Genomic DNA, 17,391 nt, shown 5'->3' with positions numbered 1-17,391 from the left:
CTCATGTACCGTCTGGGTAGTCTCCAGCCCCTTGGCATGAACATTGAATTCTCCAACTTCCAGTAATTCCCTTCCCCCACCCCAGTTTCACTCTGCCCCCTCCTCCAGTTGCCTATCATGGTTCCACCTCCTTCTACTACCCATTGTGTTTTCCCCTATTCCTTCTTCACCTTTCCTGCCTATCCCCTCCCTGCTTCCTCTCCCCCACCCCTTGATCTTTCCCCTTACTGATTTTTCACCTGGCACCTACCAGCCTTCTCCTTCCCAGCCACCCCCACCACCTTCTTTATAGGGCCCCTGCCCCCTCCCTCTGCAGTCCTGATGAAGGGTCTCAGCCCGAAACATTGACTGTTCATTTCCACGGATGCTGCCCGACCTACTGAGTTCCTCTCCAGCATGTTATGCAGGTATTTCTGTCAGGCTGACAGAACCTGCTGTCTGTTCCCTTCACTATGGAATCCCCGACGACAACTGTATTCCTCATCTTCCTTTATCCCTTCTGCACCACGGAACCGGGCTCAGTGCCAGAGACCCAATTGCCATGGTCATCCTCTGTCAGGTCACCACCCTCAACAGCATCCAAAATGAGAAAACAGTTACTGAGGGGGATGGCCACAGTGGTGCTCTCTACTATCTGAGCTCTTCCCTTCCCTTCCCTTCCCTTCCCTTCCCTTCCCTTCCCTTCCCTGATGGTCACAAAGTTGTTTTTTTGCCAGGAGTTAGGGAATCAAGAAATTGAGTCATAGGTTTAAGGTCAAAGGGGAATGATTTGATTTTTTTTTTACACAGAGGCTGATATGCATGTGGAATGGTCTGCTAGAGGAATGGGTTGAGGCAGCTTTCAAAAGACAGTTGGACAGGTACATGGATAGGAAAGGTTTAGAAGGTTATGGGCCAAATACTGGCAAATGGGACTAGTTTGGATGGCATCTTGGTTGGTATAGACTGGTTGGCCAAAGTGCTGTCTCCATGTTGTATGACTCTAACTCAATGAGTGAGAAATATATTGTATGTTTGAAAGAAGTGTGTAAAAACTTACAAGGCATTGCCTAATCAATGTACTGCCATTAGTAATGTATTGAGCTGTATCCAGGTGAATCTGCAGTGGATTCTCTGCAAACCTGTTGCATACTTCCCATTTGTCTTTGCTGCTATGTTTGAACTCCAGTTTTCCAAGCTTAGACCAGCAGAGCTTCTGATTTTACTGGTTGAGAATTTTAAAATTAAATCATTGCTAATCAGGACCTCATCCAATAAAACTCAGCCTCTGTATTTCAACATCACATGTACTAATTATCCCCCCACGTAGAGATAAAAGGAAAAGCAACAAATCTAAGAAAAATGGGAATAGTGCATGAACAGGTTGTGAAGCTGGAGCTGTTTATTCTTCCATCAATGAGCCTTATAGCCTCTGCAATTAAATTCCAGCTCTTCACTCCACTGTTGGGGAAATTACAGGCTCAGATCCTGGCAGGTCAGATTATGAAACTGAACTGAATAATTATCTAAATATATGTGCTGTTATCAGCAAAGATCACCAAGGCAACTGCACCATGGTCATTAATGACCTTGAAGCTGCTACTGCCTAGTTTGGTTTATGCACTAGTCCGGTCTGGCATTGCCCTGGAGGCATTGATGTTGCGTCATGGCCTTGGGCTTCATTGGGTTGTAACAACGTACAGTGCAAATGTTTAACTTGCTGCGAGTAGTGGGGGGAGGGGTGGGGCTGGAAATTTTTGGGGTAAAAGCTAGTTGTGACTTACTTTCTGTTCCTCCCTCAGAAGAAGAAACAGTATGAGTTGGAGATGCAGAGGTTTCTTGAGGTGAGTAAACTGCTGTGGTACTGCTAACCGTCCCCATCTGTGCTCTACCTTCTGTGGGAGGCCAGGGAGGACAGTGTAGAGGGAGCTCTATGGAAACACAGATGCTGGAATCTGCAACAACAAGCTGGAGGAACTCAGGAGGTCTGGCAGCGGCAATGGGATAATAGACAGTCGCCATTTCAATTGAGATCTTCATCTGGACTGTAAGATTGAGGGGAGATTGCCAGTATAAAGAAATGATGCAAAAGAGTAGATCCCTAAAATACTGGATCTGAACCTGTGGTTTTTGAGTCACTGAAGAGCAAGTTAGTGGGCAACTGGAGGCTGATCAGAGAGGTTACAAAGCTGCCAGTTATCCTTCCTCACCTGGCATCACTGATCCCCTGCCAGCTCTTGCTCCATCCTTCCCCTTCATCTTTCAGTACAGATGAAGCGTCTTGAACCAAGAAGTCAACTACCTGCTTCCCTCCATGGATGCTACCTGACCTGCTGAGTTCCTCTAGTGTCTTGTGTGTTGCCAGCAGGATCTGTACTCTGTATCCTTTGTGTTCTCCCTGTGATGGGGAAAGAGAGAAAAGACATTTATGAAACTCTTGGGAGGGTGGGGGTGTCTCTGCTGGATTAAATCCAGGATGACCATGGGGATAAGATGTGATCAAAGTTATCTGGCCAACGAGTCAGTGGAGAACAGTTAGAGAGTGAGAGTATGGACTAAAGAATGTAGGAGTGTGCGAAATGCAGAGCAGGAGAAAGAATGATAGTGGAAAATGATCTTTCATAAGGAAGACTGATAGGTTTTTCACTGGTTACAAATGAGACTCCAATTTGGTATGTTGCCTCCTTGGTGCTCGGGTCAAGGATGTCTTGGAGGACATTCTGAAAGGGCAGGGTGAACAGCCAGTAGTTGTGGTCCGTGTAGATATTAGTGATCTGTGTAGAGGAAGGGATGAGGTCCTGCAACATATGTTTAGAAAGATGGGTCACCACTAAAGGGCAGGATCTCAAAGGTTGTCATCTCTTGGTTGTTTGTGGTACCATGAGCCAGTGAGTCAATATATGGAGAATGGTGGGTGCCTGGAACACTTTACTGTGGGAGGTGGTGAAAGAAGCTATGATGGTGACATTTAACAAGAAGGCTCTAGTACCACCACCCTGATGATAGTAATGAGAAGAGGACATGTCCTGGATGGTGAGGGTCCTTCATGATGAATGGCCATGATGCAGCTGACTGAGTTTGCAACTCTTTGCAGCTTTTTCTGATCCTGTGCATTGGTGCCTCCATATCAGACAATGATACAATAGTCAGAATGCTCTCTATGGTATATCTGTAGAAGGTTGCTAGTCTTTGGTGACATATCAAATCTTCTTCAAACTCTTAGTGAGATGTAGCTGCTGGCATACCTTTTTCATAACTATATCAATATGTTGTGCCATAGATAGATCTTCAAAGATGTTGACAACCAGGAACTTAAAACTGTTCACCCTTTCCACTACTGAACCTTCAAAGAGAACTGCGATTACCCGATTTCCCCTTCTTGAAGTCCACCATCAAATCCTTGACATTGAATGCAAGGTTGTTGTTGTTGTGACACCACCTAATGGATCACAGTGTTAATTGTCATGATGGTTGGCATAAACATCCCACTGTCCTCCTTTGGGTGTGTGTATTTAGGTGTGATTCTAGCACTTCATCTGTTATTTTCTGCTCCCCTCCTCTGCCTAAATCCCTGGACACACCTCCTCTCTGTCCCTTTTGCCACCTGCTGTGAGATTCTGTTGGGAAGTTTACATGAAGAATAAACTATTGCTGTGTTGCTTAGAGCTTGCCAGACGAAGAACGGGAAAGAGTGCTGTTGGAGGAGAAGATTGGGGGAAACAAAGTCACAAACAATGTTACAGCAAGTGCACAAAATAATGGCTCCCAGCGGCCAAAACCCAGCACTCCAAGCTTGCCAGCATCACCAACCAGCAAGGTGAGTCTCCACGTCCAACTCTTCACTTCTGTTTTACCTGGTCTGGCCTGATCTGTAAATTGGTTTATTATTGTCATGTGTACCAATGAAGAACACTTGTCTTGCCTACCATCTATACAGATCATTTCAAGTTTATTGTCATTCAACCATACACCTGAATAGAGCCAAACAAAACACTGTTCCTCGATGCATTGAGATAGTACAAGGGAAAAACAATAACAATGCAGAATAAACTGTTACAGAGAAAGTGCTGTGTAAGTGAACAATAAGGTGCAGGCAGTGACAAAGCAGATCATGAGATAAAGAGTACATCTTATAAGGTTCAATAAACTTGTTGTTCAATATTCTTTATCATTCTATTGTCCTCTAACTCAATAGCTTTATAACATCAGGATAAAAGTTTTCCTTGACCCTGGTAGTATGTGCTTTAAGGTTTTTGTACTTTCTGCTCAATGGGAGGTGGGGTCTTTGATAATGTTGACCACAGTTTAACACTAAAGCAGTTGAATCAGTAGTGTTCAAAGTGGTTGGAGTCAGTTGTTCAAGGAGACACCCCCACATCACAAAGAGAAAGCTCGAAAATGGCAGGCTGTCAGTGACTCAGGATCCAGAACTGACTACATCCAAAGACAGGCAGAAAGGGAAGTTGCTGAGAAAGGATCTCATCCTGGATGTAGAAGGCTTCCTATTCTCTACAGCTCCTGTGTGGAGGCTGGGTGATGATTGAATCCAGATCAACCCATTCTTACTCTTCCCGTATGTATCTGTGGACCTGTCCTCCAGTGAGAGGACTGTAACAATGGAGAAGAGAATCTTAGAACAGCACTGAGATCTGAGAGTGAGTTGTCATGCCTCGCCTATCTTTGTGTTGTTCACTTCTCAGATGTTCTACACCAGAGAAAAAGGCTATTCAACACTCAGATGTGTTGCTGCAAATAGTTAGACAATGCTGTTTGAAAATAAGTAAATGTGTTGAAGGGTCTCAGATTTGAAATGTAACAGTTTCCCTCTCGATAGACTTCTCACAACCTGTTGAGTGTTTCCAGTATTTTCTGTTTTTATTTCAAATTTCCACAGTGTGGGCAGTTTATTTTCATCACAACAGTTGTTGATTTAACCTGTAAGCCCTGCTGATGGTTCTCGCCATCCTTTCATTTCCTGAATCTCTTTTCTGTTGCAGAGTATCCCTGACCGGCCACTGCAGCCCATTTCCGCCATGTTCCTTTTCTTCCAGGAGAAACGGAAGAAGAACCCCAATCTGACAGAAAGTGAACTAACCCGCCAGTTGGCCAGGATGTGGAACGAACTATCAGAGAAGAGGAGGGTAGGGCTGGTTAGACTGGGGCTGTTTGAGCAGTGAAGCTTCAGTCTTTATGTACTTGCTGCTTCTCTTTGATTTTGTCCCAGGCAGAGGCAACTCCAAGGTCATTTCTCAGTGAGATTAGAACCATTATTCTTTCAGTGCCACTGAATTCGTACAGCTCAGAAAGAAGCCTTTCAGCCTAACTGGTCATTCTGACCAGTGTCCCATCTAAGCTAGTCCCATTTGCTTGCATGAAGCCCATATCCCTCTAAACACTTCATATGCACATGCCTATCCAAGTATCTTCTAAATCTTGTTAATACATCAATGACTTCTGCTGGCAGCTCATTCCATCCACTGACCTTGTAGAGGTGATTTTATACACCTCTAAGATCACCCCTAATTCTCCAGCACTCAAATGAAAAATGTCCCTGTTTAACCTTTCTCCATTTCTCAGTCTCTCTGATCCACACCACTCAATATAGGGCACATACCTCAAGGTTTGTAACTCAGACAAATAAAGCACATCATATCTTGGCATGCATGATTTATTTGTGGGGGGAGGCAATGAACATAAACCATTACAATGCAAGAACAAGTCCCACAAATGGCCCACAATATCTGTGCTAACCCTGAAGTCAATTTAGAATGGCATGTGTGAGTATCACTTGCAAAGTCAGCATTAATTATCCATCCATGATGATCCTGAATATAGTCTTGCTCAGCTATTTCACAATACTTTTTACAGTCAGCCGCATTGCTGTATGTTTGGAGTTGCATTATACCGGAGAAGGGTGGCAAATTTTTCTTAAGGACGATGGTCTAGTTGACCATCACAGTGCTGTGCTCACATCCGTCACACTGGGTTCAATCCTGACATTGTGTGCTATCTGCATGGTGTATGCAGGTTCTCCCTATCACTGCGTGTATTTTCTCAGGGTGCTCTGGTTTCTTCCCCAATGAAAGGTGTGTTGGTGGGTTGTCTCCTTTGTGCAGGTCGGTGGTGGAATTTGGAAGAATTGATAGAATATGCGGAGAATTTAAGAAAAAGATGAACATGGAATGAGTATACGTGAGCGGTTCACACATTCTCAATGGGCTGAAGGGCCTATTTCCATACTGTTCAGAATCAGAATTGAATTTATTGTCACTGGCATAAGTTGTGAATTTTGTTGTTTTGTAGCAGCAATACAGTTATAGTGCTCAAAGATCATTCAGAAATCTGATGTTGGAGGGAAGAAGCTGTTCCTAAGACATTGAGCCTAGGTTTTTAAGCTCCTTTACTTCCTCCTTGATGGTTATATTGAGAAGAGGATATGTCCTGGATGGAGAGAGTCCTTCATGATATATGCCACCTTCTCAAGGCACCACATTTTGAAGATGTCCTCGCTGGTAAGGAGTCTTGTGCCCTTGATGGATCTGGCTGAGTTCTCAATCCTTTGAAGCCTCGTATGATCCTGTACGTTATCACTTCCATACCAGTCAGTGATGCCACTGGGTACACCTAGAATGCTCTCCTGGGTACATCTGTAGAAATTTGATAGTGCATTTGTTGACATACCAAATCTCCTCATACTTCTAATGAAGTATAGCTACTGGTATGCCTTTTTTGTGATCGCATCAATCTGTTGGACCCAGGAACTTGTAACTGCTCACCCATTCCACCACTGACCCCTCAAAGAAAATTGGTATGTGTTCTCCCAGTTTTCTCTCACTACAAAAGAGAGAAGTTGCTTCAAATATTTCAGGGACTAGAGGTCACATGTTGGATAAAAGATGCAAGACTAATGGGTGGGACATGGTGACTGTCTGCTATTCAAAATGTGGTCAACACAATCAGTGAAAGATTTTCCAGGGAGATTTGGCAAGGTGCAGAGTCATAGAGCACAACAGAGAAACAGGCCCTTTGGCCCATCTATTCAAACTTCTATAAATGTTACAACTGAACCTGCATCTACCAATTCTGCTGGCAGCTTATTCCACGTGATGGGAAGTAATTTCTTGGACTAAAGGGAAAGAGTGGGGGCCGAGGGGGGGGGGAGTGGTGTGTGGACTTCTGCATAAGGGCTGAACTCTGTCACTTTGACTTGTCCCTTATTCACATCATCCATATTTTAATATACATGGCAGATCCTGTTGTTCTCTTCACCATGCAGTGAGAGCTCTAGTGTCTAGTCAAGTGGTTCTCAGTGTAACTCACTCACAACAAATTCCTCATGGCCCAGTCCCCACCCTCCCCTCATTGTGGTCATCTCTTGCTGGACATTTGGGACACCTGATTTCACCCTTGACACCTCCCCATAAAGCCTGCCCCTCTAATGATATGCTTTGCCTAGTTCTCCTTTTGCCTTGAATCCATGCTATCGCTCTTCCCCAGGGTCTGGGCAGAGTGGGAGGGAAATTGATAAATTGGTTTGTTATTGTCACACATACAAAGGTACAATGAAAAACTTGTCTTGCATAGCGTCCATGTACTTCAATTCATTACACTGTGCATTGAGATGGTACCAGTGAGAACAATATAATAATGCAAAATAAAGTATTACAGTTAACAGAGAAAGTGCAGGCAGACAATAAAATGTAAGGTCATCACGAGATTATAGATTGTGAGGTCATGAGTCCAATTTAAATTACTGGGAACCATTCAATCATCTTATAATTGCAGGTTAGAAGTTGTTCTTCAGCCTGGTGGTATATACTGTCAGGCTTTTGTATATTCTGACCGATGGAAAGGAGAAGAAGAGAAAATGTCCAGTGTGGCTGGGGTCTTTGATAATGTTGGCTGTTTTACAAAGGCAGTGAGAAGTAGAGACAGAGTTCACGCAGGGAAGGCTGGTTTCTGTGACATGCTGAGCTGTGTCCACAACTCTCTGCACCTTGATGTGCTGATCTCTTCCATTCCTGTTTTCCAGGAGAAGTACAAGAGGATGGAAAGGGCCCTGAAAGCAGAACACGAGCAGAAAATGCAGAATTTCCTAAAAGAGGCGAAGGATGCCGGGGTCTCGCGGAAAGCTCCGCTGCCCGAATCCCCCAAAACAGCTGAGGAGTTATGGGGGCAAGCGGTGCTTAGAGATTACCTCATCAAGTACCAGGTGAGTAGATGGTTCCAGCAAGCCCTGATTATGTCTGATTTCAGGATTGGGAAATCACTAGCACAGGTATAAAGGTGGTGGTGATCTGCCCATTGAGGATGGTTGTCTCCTCAGTGAAGGTAACCCAACCTGTATTGTATTTATTTAGCACCTTCACATCCCAGAGGTCTGTCATTCACTGTCAAAGGCTCTACTCAACCATCATTGAGTTGTGTCCAGCTTGAAAGAGATGGGCTTAAGCCTTCTGCTACACTCTCCTGCTGATGATCCATTCCTCACACTACTTTATTTCTTTGCTTGATCCACTTCAAGCAACTATTTTCCATTTTTTTTGTCTTTGATAAGTACTGGAATCTCAAACGTGCAGGAGTGGTCCAGATGAGGACAGGAGTGAAATGTACAAGAGAGAGGAGGTTTCAGAAATAAATAAATTCAGATTTATTTGTCACAGGTTCATTGAAACATTGTGAATTGTATCTTTTTCATTAAGAACCAACACAACAGTCAAGATGTGCTGGGAGCTGCCTGCAAGTGTCACCACATGTTCTGGCGCCAACAAAGCACACCCATAATGTTCATCAGAACAACACAAACAGCAGCAGCAACAACAAAAGAAGTCAAGAATGGCAAAATAATCTCCTTTTCAACCCTCTCACAAACCTTACACACAGGCACATACACACACACCTGGAAGTTTGCTTCCAGGCCTCCAGGCCTTGACCACGGACTCTCAGACTCAGAATATGAAAGCAGATCCCTCAACCTAACTCATCCATGCCAACCAAGGTGCCCGTCTAAACCAGTCCTATTTGCCCATGTTTGTCTCATATCTCTCTAAACCTTTCCTGTCCATGTACCTGTCTGAGTGCCTTTTAAATGTCGTTCTTCCTGTCTCAACCACTTCCTCTGGCAGCTTGCTCCATATGGTCACAACCATCTATGTGAAGAAGTTGCCCCTTGGGTCCATTTTAAGTAGTTAAGTATTTATCCTCTTATCTTAAACCTTTCTGCTCTAGTTTTTGCTTCCCTATCCCTGCAAAAAATACTATGTGCCTTCACCCTATCTACAGTGCCTATTAAAAAGTACTGTGCATTGGAAGTTTTCATGTTTTATTGTTTTGCAGTATTGAATTACAGTGGATTTAATTTAACAGAAAATACCCTTTTGTGTTAGAGTGAAAACAAATTGGTCTAAATTTATTACAATTATTAATTATATTACATAATTACAAAATAATTTATTGCATAATTACTCACCCCCTTCAAGTCAGTATTTAGTAGATGCACCTTTGGCAGCAATGAGTCTCTGTGGATAGGTCTTCATTAGCGTTGCACATCTAGACACTGCAGTTTTTCCCCATTCTTCTTTACAAAACTGCTCAAGCTCTTTCAGATTGCATGGGGATCGTAAGTGAACAGCCCTTTTCAAGTCCAGCCACAAATCCTCAATTGGATTGAGTCTGGACTCTGACTTAGCCACTCAAGGACATTAACTTTGTTGTTTTTAAGCCATTCCTGTGTAGCTTTGTGCTTGGGGTCATTGACTTGCTGGAAAATAAATCTTCTCCCAAGTCGCAGTTCTCTTGCAGACTGTACCAGGTTTTCCTCCAGGATTTCCTTGTATTTTGCTGCATTCATTTTACCCTCTTTGGAAGCCTCCCAAGGCCTGATACAGTGAAGCATCCCCACATCATGATGCAGCCACCGCCATGTTTCAGGGTAGCGATGGTGTGTTTTTGATGATGTGTGGTGTTTGGCTTATGCCAAACATAATGTTTAGTCTGATTACTAAAAACCTCAATTCTTTTGTTTCATCAGACCACAGAACCTTCTTCCAGTTGACTTCAGTGTCTCCTGTATGCCTTTTGGCAAACTCTAGCCGAGATTTCCTGTGAGTTTTTTTTTTCAACAGACGCTTTGTTTTTGCCTTTCTCCCATAAAGCTGCAACTGGTGAAGCGCCTGGGCAACAGTTATTGCATATGCAGTCGCTCCCATCTTAGCCACTGAAGCTTGTAATTCCTCCAGAGTTGTCATAGGTCTCTTGGTGGCCTCCCTCTTGATAGTCCCCTTCTTGCATAGTCACTAAGTTTTTGAGGACTACCTGCTCTGGGCAGATTTACAGCTGTGCCATATTCTTTCCATTTGTTGATGATTGACAACTGTACTCCATGGGATATTCAGTGACAAGGAAATTCTCTTGTATCCCTCTCCTGACTTATGCTCTTCAATAATCTTTTCACAGAATTGCTTGGATTGTTCTTTTGTCGTCTTACTGTAGTTTTTGCTAGGATACTGACTCACCAGCAGTTGGACCTTCCAGATACAGGTGTATTTTTACTACAATCAATTGAAATACCTTGGCTGCAGAAAGGTGATCTTCATTTAACTAATAATGTGACTTCTAAAACTAATTGTCTGCACCAGTGATGATTTGATGTGTCATAATAAAGGGGGTGAATACTTATGCAATCAATTATTTTGTGTTTTGTATTTGTAATTAGTTTAGCTCACTTTTTAAAGATCTGTTTTCACTTTGACACGGAAGAGTTTTTTTCTGTTGATCAGTGTCAAAGAAGCCAAATTAAATCCACTGTGATTCAGTGTTGTAAAACCATAAAACATGAAAACTTCCAAGTGAGTACTTTTTATAGGCACTGTGTGTCCCTCATGATTTTATACCAATTCTGTAAGGTCACCTTTCAGACAAACTGCTCCCACCCTCCTCTGTAACTGGGGCCCTTGAATCTGGTAACATTTTCATGTTTCCCTTGCACTCTTTCCAACCTTGTGATGCCTTTCCAATTACAAGGTGACTGGAACTATACACAATAACTCAGGTACAGCCTCACCAACAGCATACCATCCAACTCTTATCCTCGATCCTCTGACTGATAAAGGCCAACGTGCCCACTGCCTTCTTCACTGTCCTGTCTACCAGTGTCCCATGGACAGAGCAGATCAAATAAAGTAAAGAGTTTGTCACCCAGCCCTTGTATCTGTCCTACCATTGAGTGAGATAGCTGGTCGGGGACTTCCGGTAGAGCTCATGGAGTGAAGTTGTGTTCTTGACTCGCTCCATTACCTCTGAGTTTTTCTTCTTATGATCAACAATATTTTAATTAACCATTAAGGCATCGACTTTTACAATATTTTGAAATAAATTGGGCTCTTTGATAATCGGATGCGTTTAAGGTCTGCTATGTCTAAGAATGGAAAAAATGGGAAGGACGGCAAACCTCCGGTTAGACCGAAAGGTACCGATTTTCCTCCGACTGAACCACCGTTGACTTTGAAAGCTATATCGGTGCTAATTCAAAGGGAAATTTCAACCTCTGTTATGGAGCTGATTCGTGCGGAAATTTCAATTAATTTCCAGAAAATTGCCGATTCAATCGATAAGATACAAACATCTATTACGGAACATCAGTCGGCTATATCTGATCTTCAAAAATCCACGCAACAAAATGAACTTAAGATGGAGAAAATCGAAGAAACAATTAACGTAATGAAGAAGAAACTTGACTTTCTGACCTTTAAAAACTCTGACTTAGAATCCAGAATGCGACGGCAGAATCTTCGAACGATTGGGGTGCGTGAAGCTGTTGAATCTGATAACCCTAAGAAGTATTTTTCTCAACTTTTAAAAGATGCATTTCCTACTGTATTTCCTGACCAACCACCGTTATTGGATCGGGTTCACAGAGTTCCATCATACTCGTCTAAGTCAGATAAACCTCGACATGTCATCTTACGCTTTCATTACTTTCAAGACAAGGAGAAACTGTTTCGTTTCGTTTGATCTAAAGGTTACATTGATTTTTTGGATCTTAAGTTTCGATTTGTGGAGGATTTCAGTAAACCAATTTGGGATCAATGGGTTCGTTACAGATCTGTGATGTCGGAACTCTACAAGATGGATTTAAAACCAGCGCTGCTTTACCCTGCACGTCTAAGGATTCGTACGTTGGATGGAGCCCTCCGTTTTTTTGAATCTCCATCGGATGCCCAGAGTTATCTGGATCAATTTTCACCTTCAACATCTTAATCGTAATTTTTAACTATCTCCGTTTGATCGGAGGTTGTGAATTTGTCAGTCTTAATTTTTTTTGCCTTATATGGGCAGAAAAGTTTATTTTTGATTAATTAATATGGTTGCTAAACTTTCTTTCTATCTGCATCATTCCTTTCTTTTTCCCAGGGGATTCTGGGTGGTTATTCCCTCACCGTCATTCTACGTATTTCCTTTGAGGCCTTAAATTTTGTAGTTTTTAAATCTACTTCTTTTTGTAGGTTTTCATAACTAGTTTATGTTAATAATTTCATTTCTTTTTTTGTTTACTCATAGGGTCTGGGGTTTGTTGCGGTTTTTTTATATTTTCTGGCTTTTTCTCTGTTATATTAAGTGTTTTTTTAAATTGATTTACCTTTTTTATTCTTTTACTGTTTTATAACTAGCTGATCTTTTTTAAATTTACACTTTTTTTAGGGAGCGTATACCGGAAGTCATGGGGGTAGTTTTAGTGCTTGCTTCTTTCTGGCTGGTCTGTGTTAGATTTAGCCTTAGGGTCATGGGGTGGGGGGTGGTGGGAGGGGCTTCACGTTTTAGTTTCTTTCTTCTTGGGCTATGTACACTATTGAAGTATTGGTTGCGTTCTCCTTCCCGGTATCTCTTATTTGTTCTGTTCCCTTTCCGGGTTCATGGGTCGAGCCTATCGTCAATCCTCCTTGTTGCGGGTTGACTTTAGGGTTTATGGAGTCTATTATTAATTTTGTCTCCTGGAATACTAATGGTCTTAATCATCCTATTAAAAGGAAAAAAGTTTTTAAAGTGTTTCGGAGACTTAAAGCACAAATTTTATTTTTACAAGAGACCCATGTGCGGAGGGGGGACAGACTACGTTTGTTTAAATTTTGGAAGGAACAACAGTTTCATTCGAACTCCAATGCTAAGATTCGAGGCATCTCTATTTTTATAGACTCCTCAGTTACTTTTATACAACATGATATTATTTCTGATCCGAATGGTAGATTTCTACTGGTTAGTGGTCTACTATTTAATAAAAAGGTAGTTTTGGTTAATGTTTATGCTCCTAATGTGGACTGTCTGGAATTTTATAAATCATTATTCAATCAGTTCCCAAATTTGAATGAGTTTTCATTGATCTGGGGCAGAGATCTTAATACCTGGTTATCTCCAGCTTTGGACCGTTCGGCTCCTCTACGGACTTTACCTAATAAATCTGCAACTTTGATTAACTCATTCCTCTCTGATTCTGGGTCGACGGACATTTGGCGTTTTTTGCATCCTCAGGAAAAAGATTTTTCTTTTTTTTCACATGTTCACTATTCCTATTCAAGAATTGATTATTTCTTTATTGACTCTCGTCTTATTTCTTCAGTGATTAAATGTGATTATGACTCTATAACCATTTAGGATCATGCTCCACTTAAGCTTTCTATTAAAATTCTGGCCAATACACAAAATAATAGACAATGATGTTTTAATTCGCTGTTGCTTCAGGACTCGGACTTTGTTAACTTTATGAATGAACAGATTGACCTTTTTTTTACAATCAACTATACAGAGGATATTTCTGTGAACATTCTTTGGGATACCTTTAAAGCTTATATTCGTGGTCAGATTATCTCGTATTCTGCTGCTTTGAGAAAGAAGCTGAAGCAGGAGGAGTTGGTAATTGTGGACAAGATTAAGGAAGTTGATAAGAAATATGTTACAGCTCCCTCTGAGGAGTTATATAAACAAAGAACTGAACTTCAAATGGAACACAGGTTATTACTTTCGTCCTCAATTGTAAACCAATTAAAGAAATCAAGAAGTGAATTTTATGTACACAGTGACAAAATTGGCAAACTGCTGGCTAACCAATTGAAGTCTAATTATGCTAAATCTCAAATTAATCAGATTTATAGTCAAAATGACCGACTGATACTTGATCATGCGGGGATTAATCAAACCTTCTGTGATTTTTTATTCTTCCTTATATCAATCAGAGTCTCCTCGAGACTCTAAATATATGAATGATTTTTTAGATAACCTAGACTTCCCTGAGATTTCACAGGATATGTCTTCTATGTTAGATACTCCCATTACCACTGATGAGATTAAGAATGTTATTTCCTCTATGAATTTGGGGAAAGCTCCTGGCCCTGATGGGTTTACCGTAGAATTTTATAAATGTTTTGCACCTTCATTAATCCCTTGGTTCTGTAGGGTTTTCGAGGCTTCATTAAAACTTGGTAAACTTCCCGAATCTTTCAATAGAACGTCAATCTCTCTAATATTAAAGAAGGATAAAGATCCTGCTCAATGTGCATCTTATAGACCAATATCTTTATTAAATGTTGATTCTAAAGTTTTTTCTAAGTTATTAGCAAACAGATTAGAAAAAGTACTTCCTTTTATTATTTCGGAAGACCAAACGGGTTTTATTAAAGGTCGTTACTCTTTTTATAACATTCGCACACTGTTAAATATTGTTTATACCCCTCACAAAATGTTCCTGAGTGTGTTATCTCTTTAGATGCTGAGAAAGCTTTTGATAGAGTAGAATGGCCTTACTTATTTAAGGTGCTTGAAATGTTTAATTTTAGCTCGAAATTTATATCCTGGATCAAACTGTTATATCATTCTCCTGTGGCCTCGGTCCATACTAACTCTCTAAGCTCACCTTTTTTCCCTCTTTTTCGAGGCACTCGACAAGGTTGCCCTCTTAGTCCTTTATTATTTGATATTGCATTAGAACCTCTTGCAATTGCCATTCGAGAATCTCCAAATATTACTGGGATAACTCGGGGCTTAAAAGTCCCATAAAATATCACTCTATGCTGATGACTTACTTTTATATATTTCTAATCCTCAAAAATCCGTCCCTGCTGTTTTAGAGTTATTAGCACAATTTAGTCTCTTTTCAGGTTATAAATTAAATCTTAGTAAGAATGAATTTTTCCCGATTAATAAACAACTTCCCTTATATCATAACTTTCCATTTAAATTGATTAATAATTATTTTTCATATCTTGGGATTAAAATTACCTGTAAATACAAAGATTTATTTAAGATTAACTTTTTACCCTTAATTGACCATATTACTCAACTTTCATCTAAATGGTTTCCTTTATATTTAACTTTGATTGGTCGTATTAATGCAGTTAACATGTTTTTTTTGCCAAAATTTCTATATATATTTCAGGCATTACCAATCTTTGTTCCAAAATCTTTTTTTGATAAAGTTGACTCAAAAATTTCTTCATTTATTTGGCAAAATAAAAACCCGAGACTGGGTAAAATACATTTACAGAAAGCTAAGAGAAATGGAGGTTTAGCATTACCCAACTTTAGATTTTATTATTGGGCAATTAATATTCGACATATGAAATTTTGGTTACTTGACCAGGATATACTATCTATTCCTAAATGGGTAGCATTGGCATTACAATCTGTTCAGGGCTATACACTTGGCTCTATTTTAGGTTCCTCTCTTCCTTTTGATTTGAAACGCCTCAAACAGGTATCTAACCCGATAGTTAAATATACCTTACGTATGGCCTACTCCTGCACCTATTTTCTATGTTTCTATTTGGTTTCAATTCAGAAAATTTTTTGACCTTAATCAATTTGGGCCAGCGATTCCTATTTTAGGTAACATATTTTTTCCTCCCTCTTTTACGCATCGTGCTTTTCAAATTTGGAAGACTAAGGGTATTTCACGGTTTTTGGATTTATTTTTAGATGGTTCCCTTGTGTCTTTTGAACAATTATCTAATAAATATAATTTATCAAGAATACATCTTTTTTAGATATCTACAAGTTAGAAATTTCCTAAGTACTATACTTTCTTCTTTTCCAATGCTTCCTCCTACATACATTTTAGATACTATAATTAACCTTAATCCATGTCAGAAAGGTGTATCGACTATGATTTATAATATTATTATGAAACTTAGGAAAGCTCCATTTGATAAGATTAGGGTAGATTGGGAACAGGAATTGGGGTCTATCATTTCCGTGGATGACTGGGGGCAGATTTTACAATTAGTCAATACTTCCTCTATTTGTGCCAAACATTCCCTAATTCAATTTAAAGTTGTTCATAGAGCACATATGTCCAAAGATAAATTAGCTCACTTTTATTCTCATATTAATCCTTTTTGTGATAGATGTCCGGGGCAGATAGCCTCTTTAACTCATATGTTTTGGTCTTGTCCTACTCTGGAAACTTTTTGGAGAGACATTTTTAATATTATCCCCAAGGTATTGAATATAGTATCTCTCCTCACCCTATTACTGCTATCTTTGGACTACCTAAAATTTCCAGTAATCTTTCTCCTTCAGCCCGTAGAATGATTGCATTCCTTACTTTAATGGTGAAAAGATGTATCTTACAACATTGGAAAGAGCTTAATGCTCCAACTACCTTTTTTTGGTTTTCTCAGATGATATTATGCTTGAATTTGGAGAAAATTAGAAGCAATCTTTATGATTCCTCACTTAAATTTGAACAGACCCGGAGATCTTTTATTCAATATTTTCATTTAATGTAATTTTTTTTCTCCTCTTTTTTTGCTCCATATTTGTATACCCTTCTTGTTTTTTTTACTGTTTTTAATGGAGGTCGGGATTGAGGACGTGATTTTAAGTTTTTTAACTCTGCTTGGTTCCAAGTTAGCCCATTGCTTTGCTTTGCTTTTAGTTAGTTGCACGGTGGTTTTTTTTGGGGGTTTTTTTTCCTTTTCTCTATTGATATATATATATATATATATAAAATTAGTATACTATTATGTTACCTTAGTATGTTATGTTTAAATTACATTGTTTGTATCATTTTTTTCTGTATTAATATCTCCTGTAATTTTATTATATTCTAACAGTGTATTAGTGCCTTTATGGCTTACCTTTTTGTATACTTATTCAATAAAAAGATTTAAAAAGAAAGAGATAGCTGGTCTTTTAGCTCTGCATCTTTTACATACGTTAACCCCATTTCCTTTCTTTTACTTCCCTTATTATCTAAACTTTTACTAATACCTGTCTGGAACATAGTCACAGCCCTGCTGAGGAGTTCAAGCGTTCACTGTGTAGAAAATGAGGGATCATCCATGGTGGATGGAGATGAGGAAGATGTATTCTCTTGGTAGGGAGTCTTTGGAAATTCTTCCTTAAAGGGGGATGGAAGCGGAG

General features: G+C 40.2%; 1 protein-coding gene across 8 annotated transcripts in view; it reads left to right on the top strand.

Moving 5' to 3' along the window:
* LOC140197103 (nucleolar transcription factor 1-like) overlaps positions 1 to 17,391 on the top strand; it is a 77,069-nt gene that overhangs the window by 38,997 nt on the left and 20,681 nt on the right. For all 8 annotated transcript variants that reach the window (XM_072257029.1, XM_072257030.1, XM_072257021.1 and 5 more), the window contains 4 exons: positions 1,782 to 1,823; positions 3,644 to 3,796; positions 4,977 to 5,120; positions 8,012 to 8,191. In XM_072257029.1, the coding sequence (XP_072113130.1) occupies positions 1,782 to 1,823; positions 3,644 to 3,796; positions 4,977 to 5,120; positions 8,012 to 8,191 (519 nt within the window). The remainder of the gene's footprint in view (positions 1 to 1,781; positions 1,824 to 3,643; positions 3,797 to 4,976; positions 5,121 to 8,011; positions 8,192 to 17,391) is intronic.

Source organism: Mobula birostris, chromosome 1 (genome assembly GCF_030028105.1).
Source record: "Mobula birostris isolate sMobBir1 chromosome 1, sMobBir1.hap1, whole genome shotgun sequence".
Lineage (NCBI taxonomy): Eukaryota > Metazoa > Chordata > Chondrichthyes > Myliobatiformes > Myliobatidae > Mobula > Mobula birostris.
The sequence above is the reverse complement of the archived record's forward strand: the minus strand, read 5'-3'. Positions and strand labels throughout refer to the sequence as shown.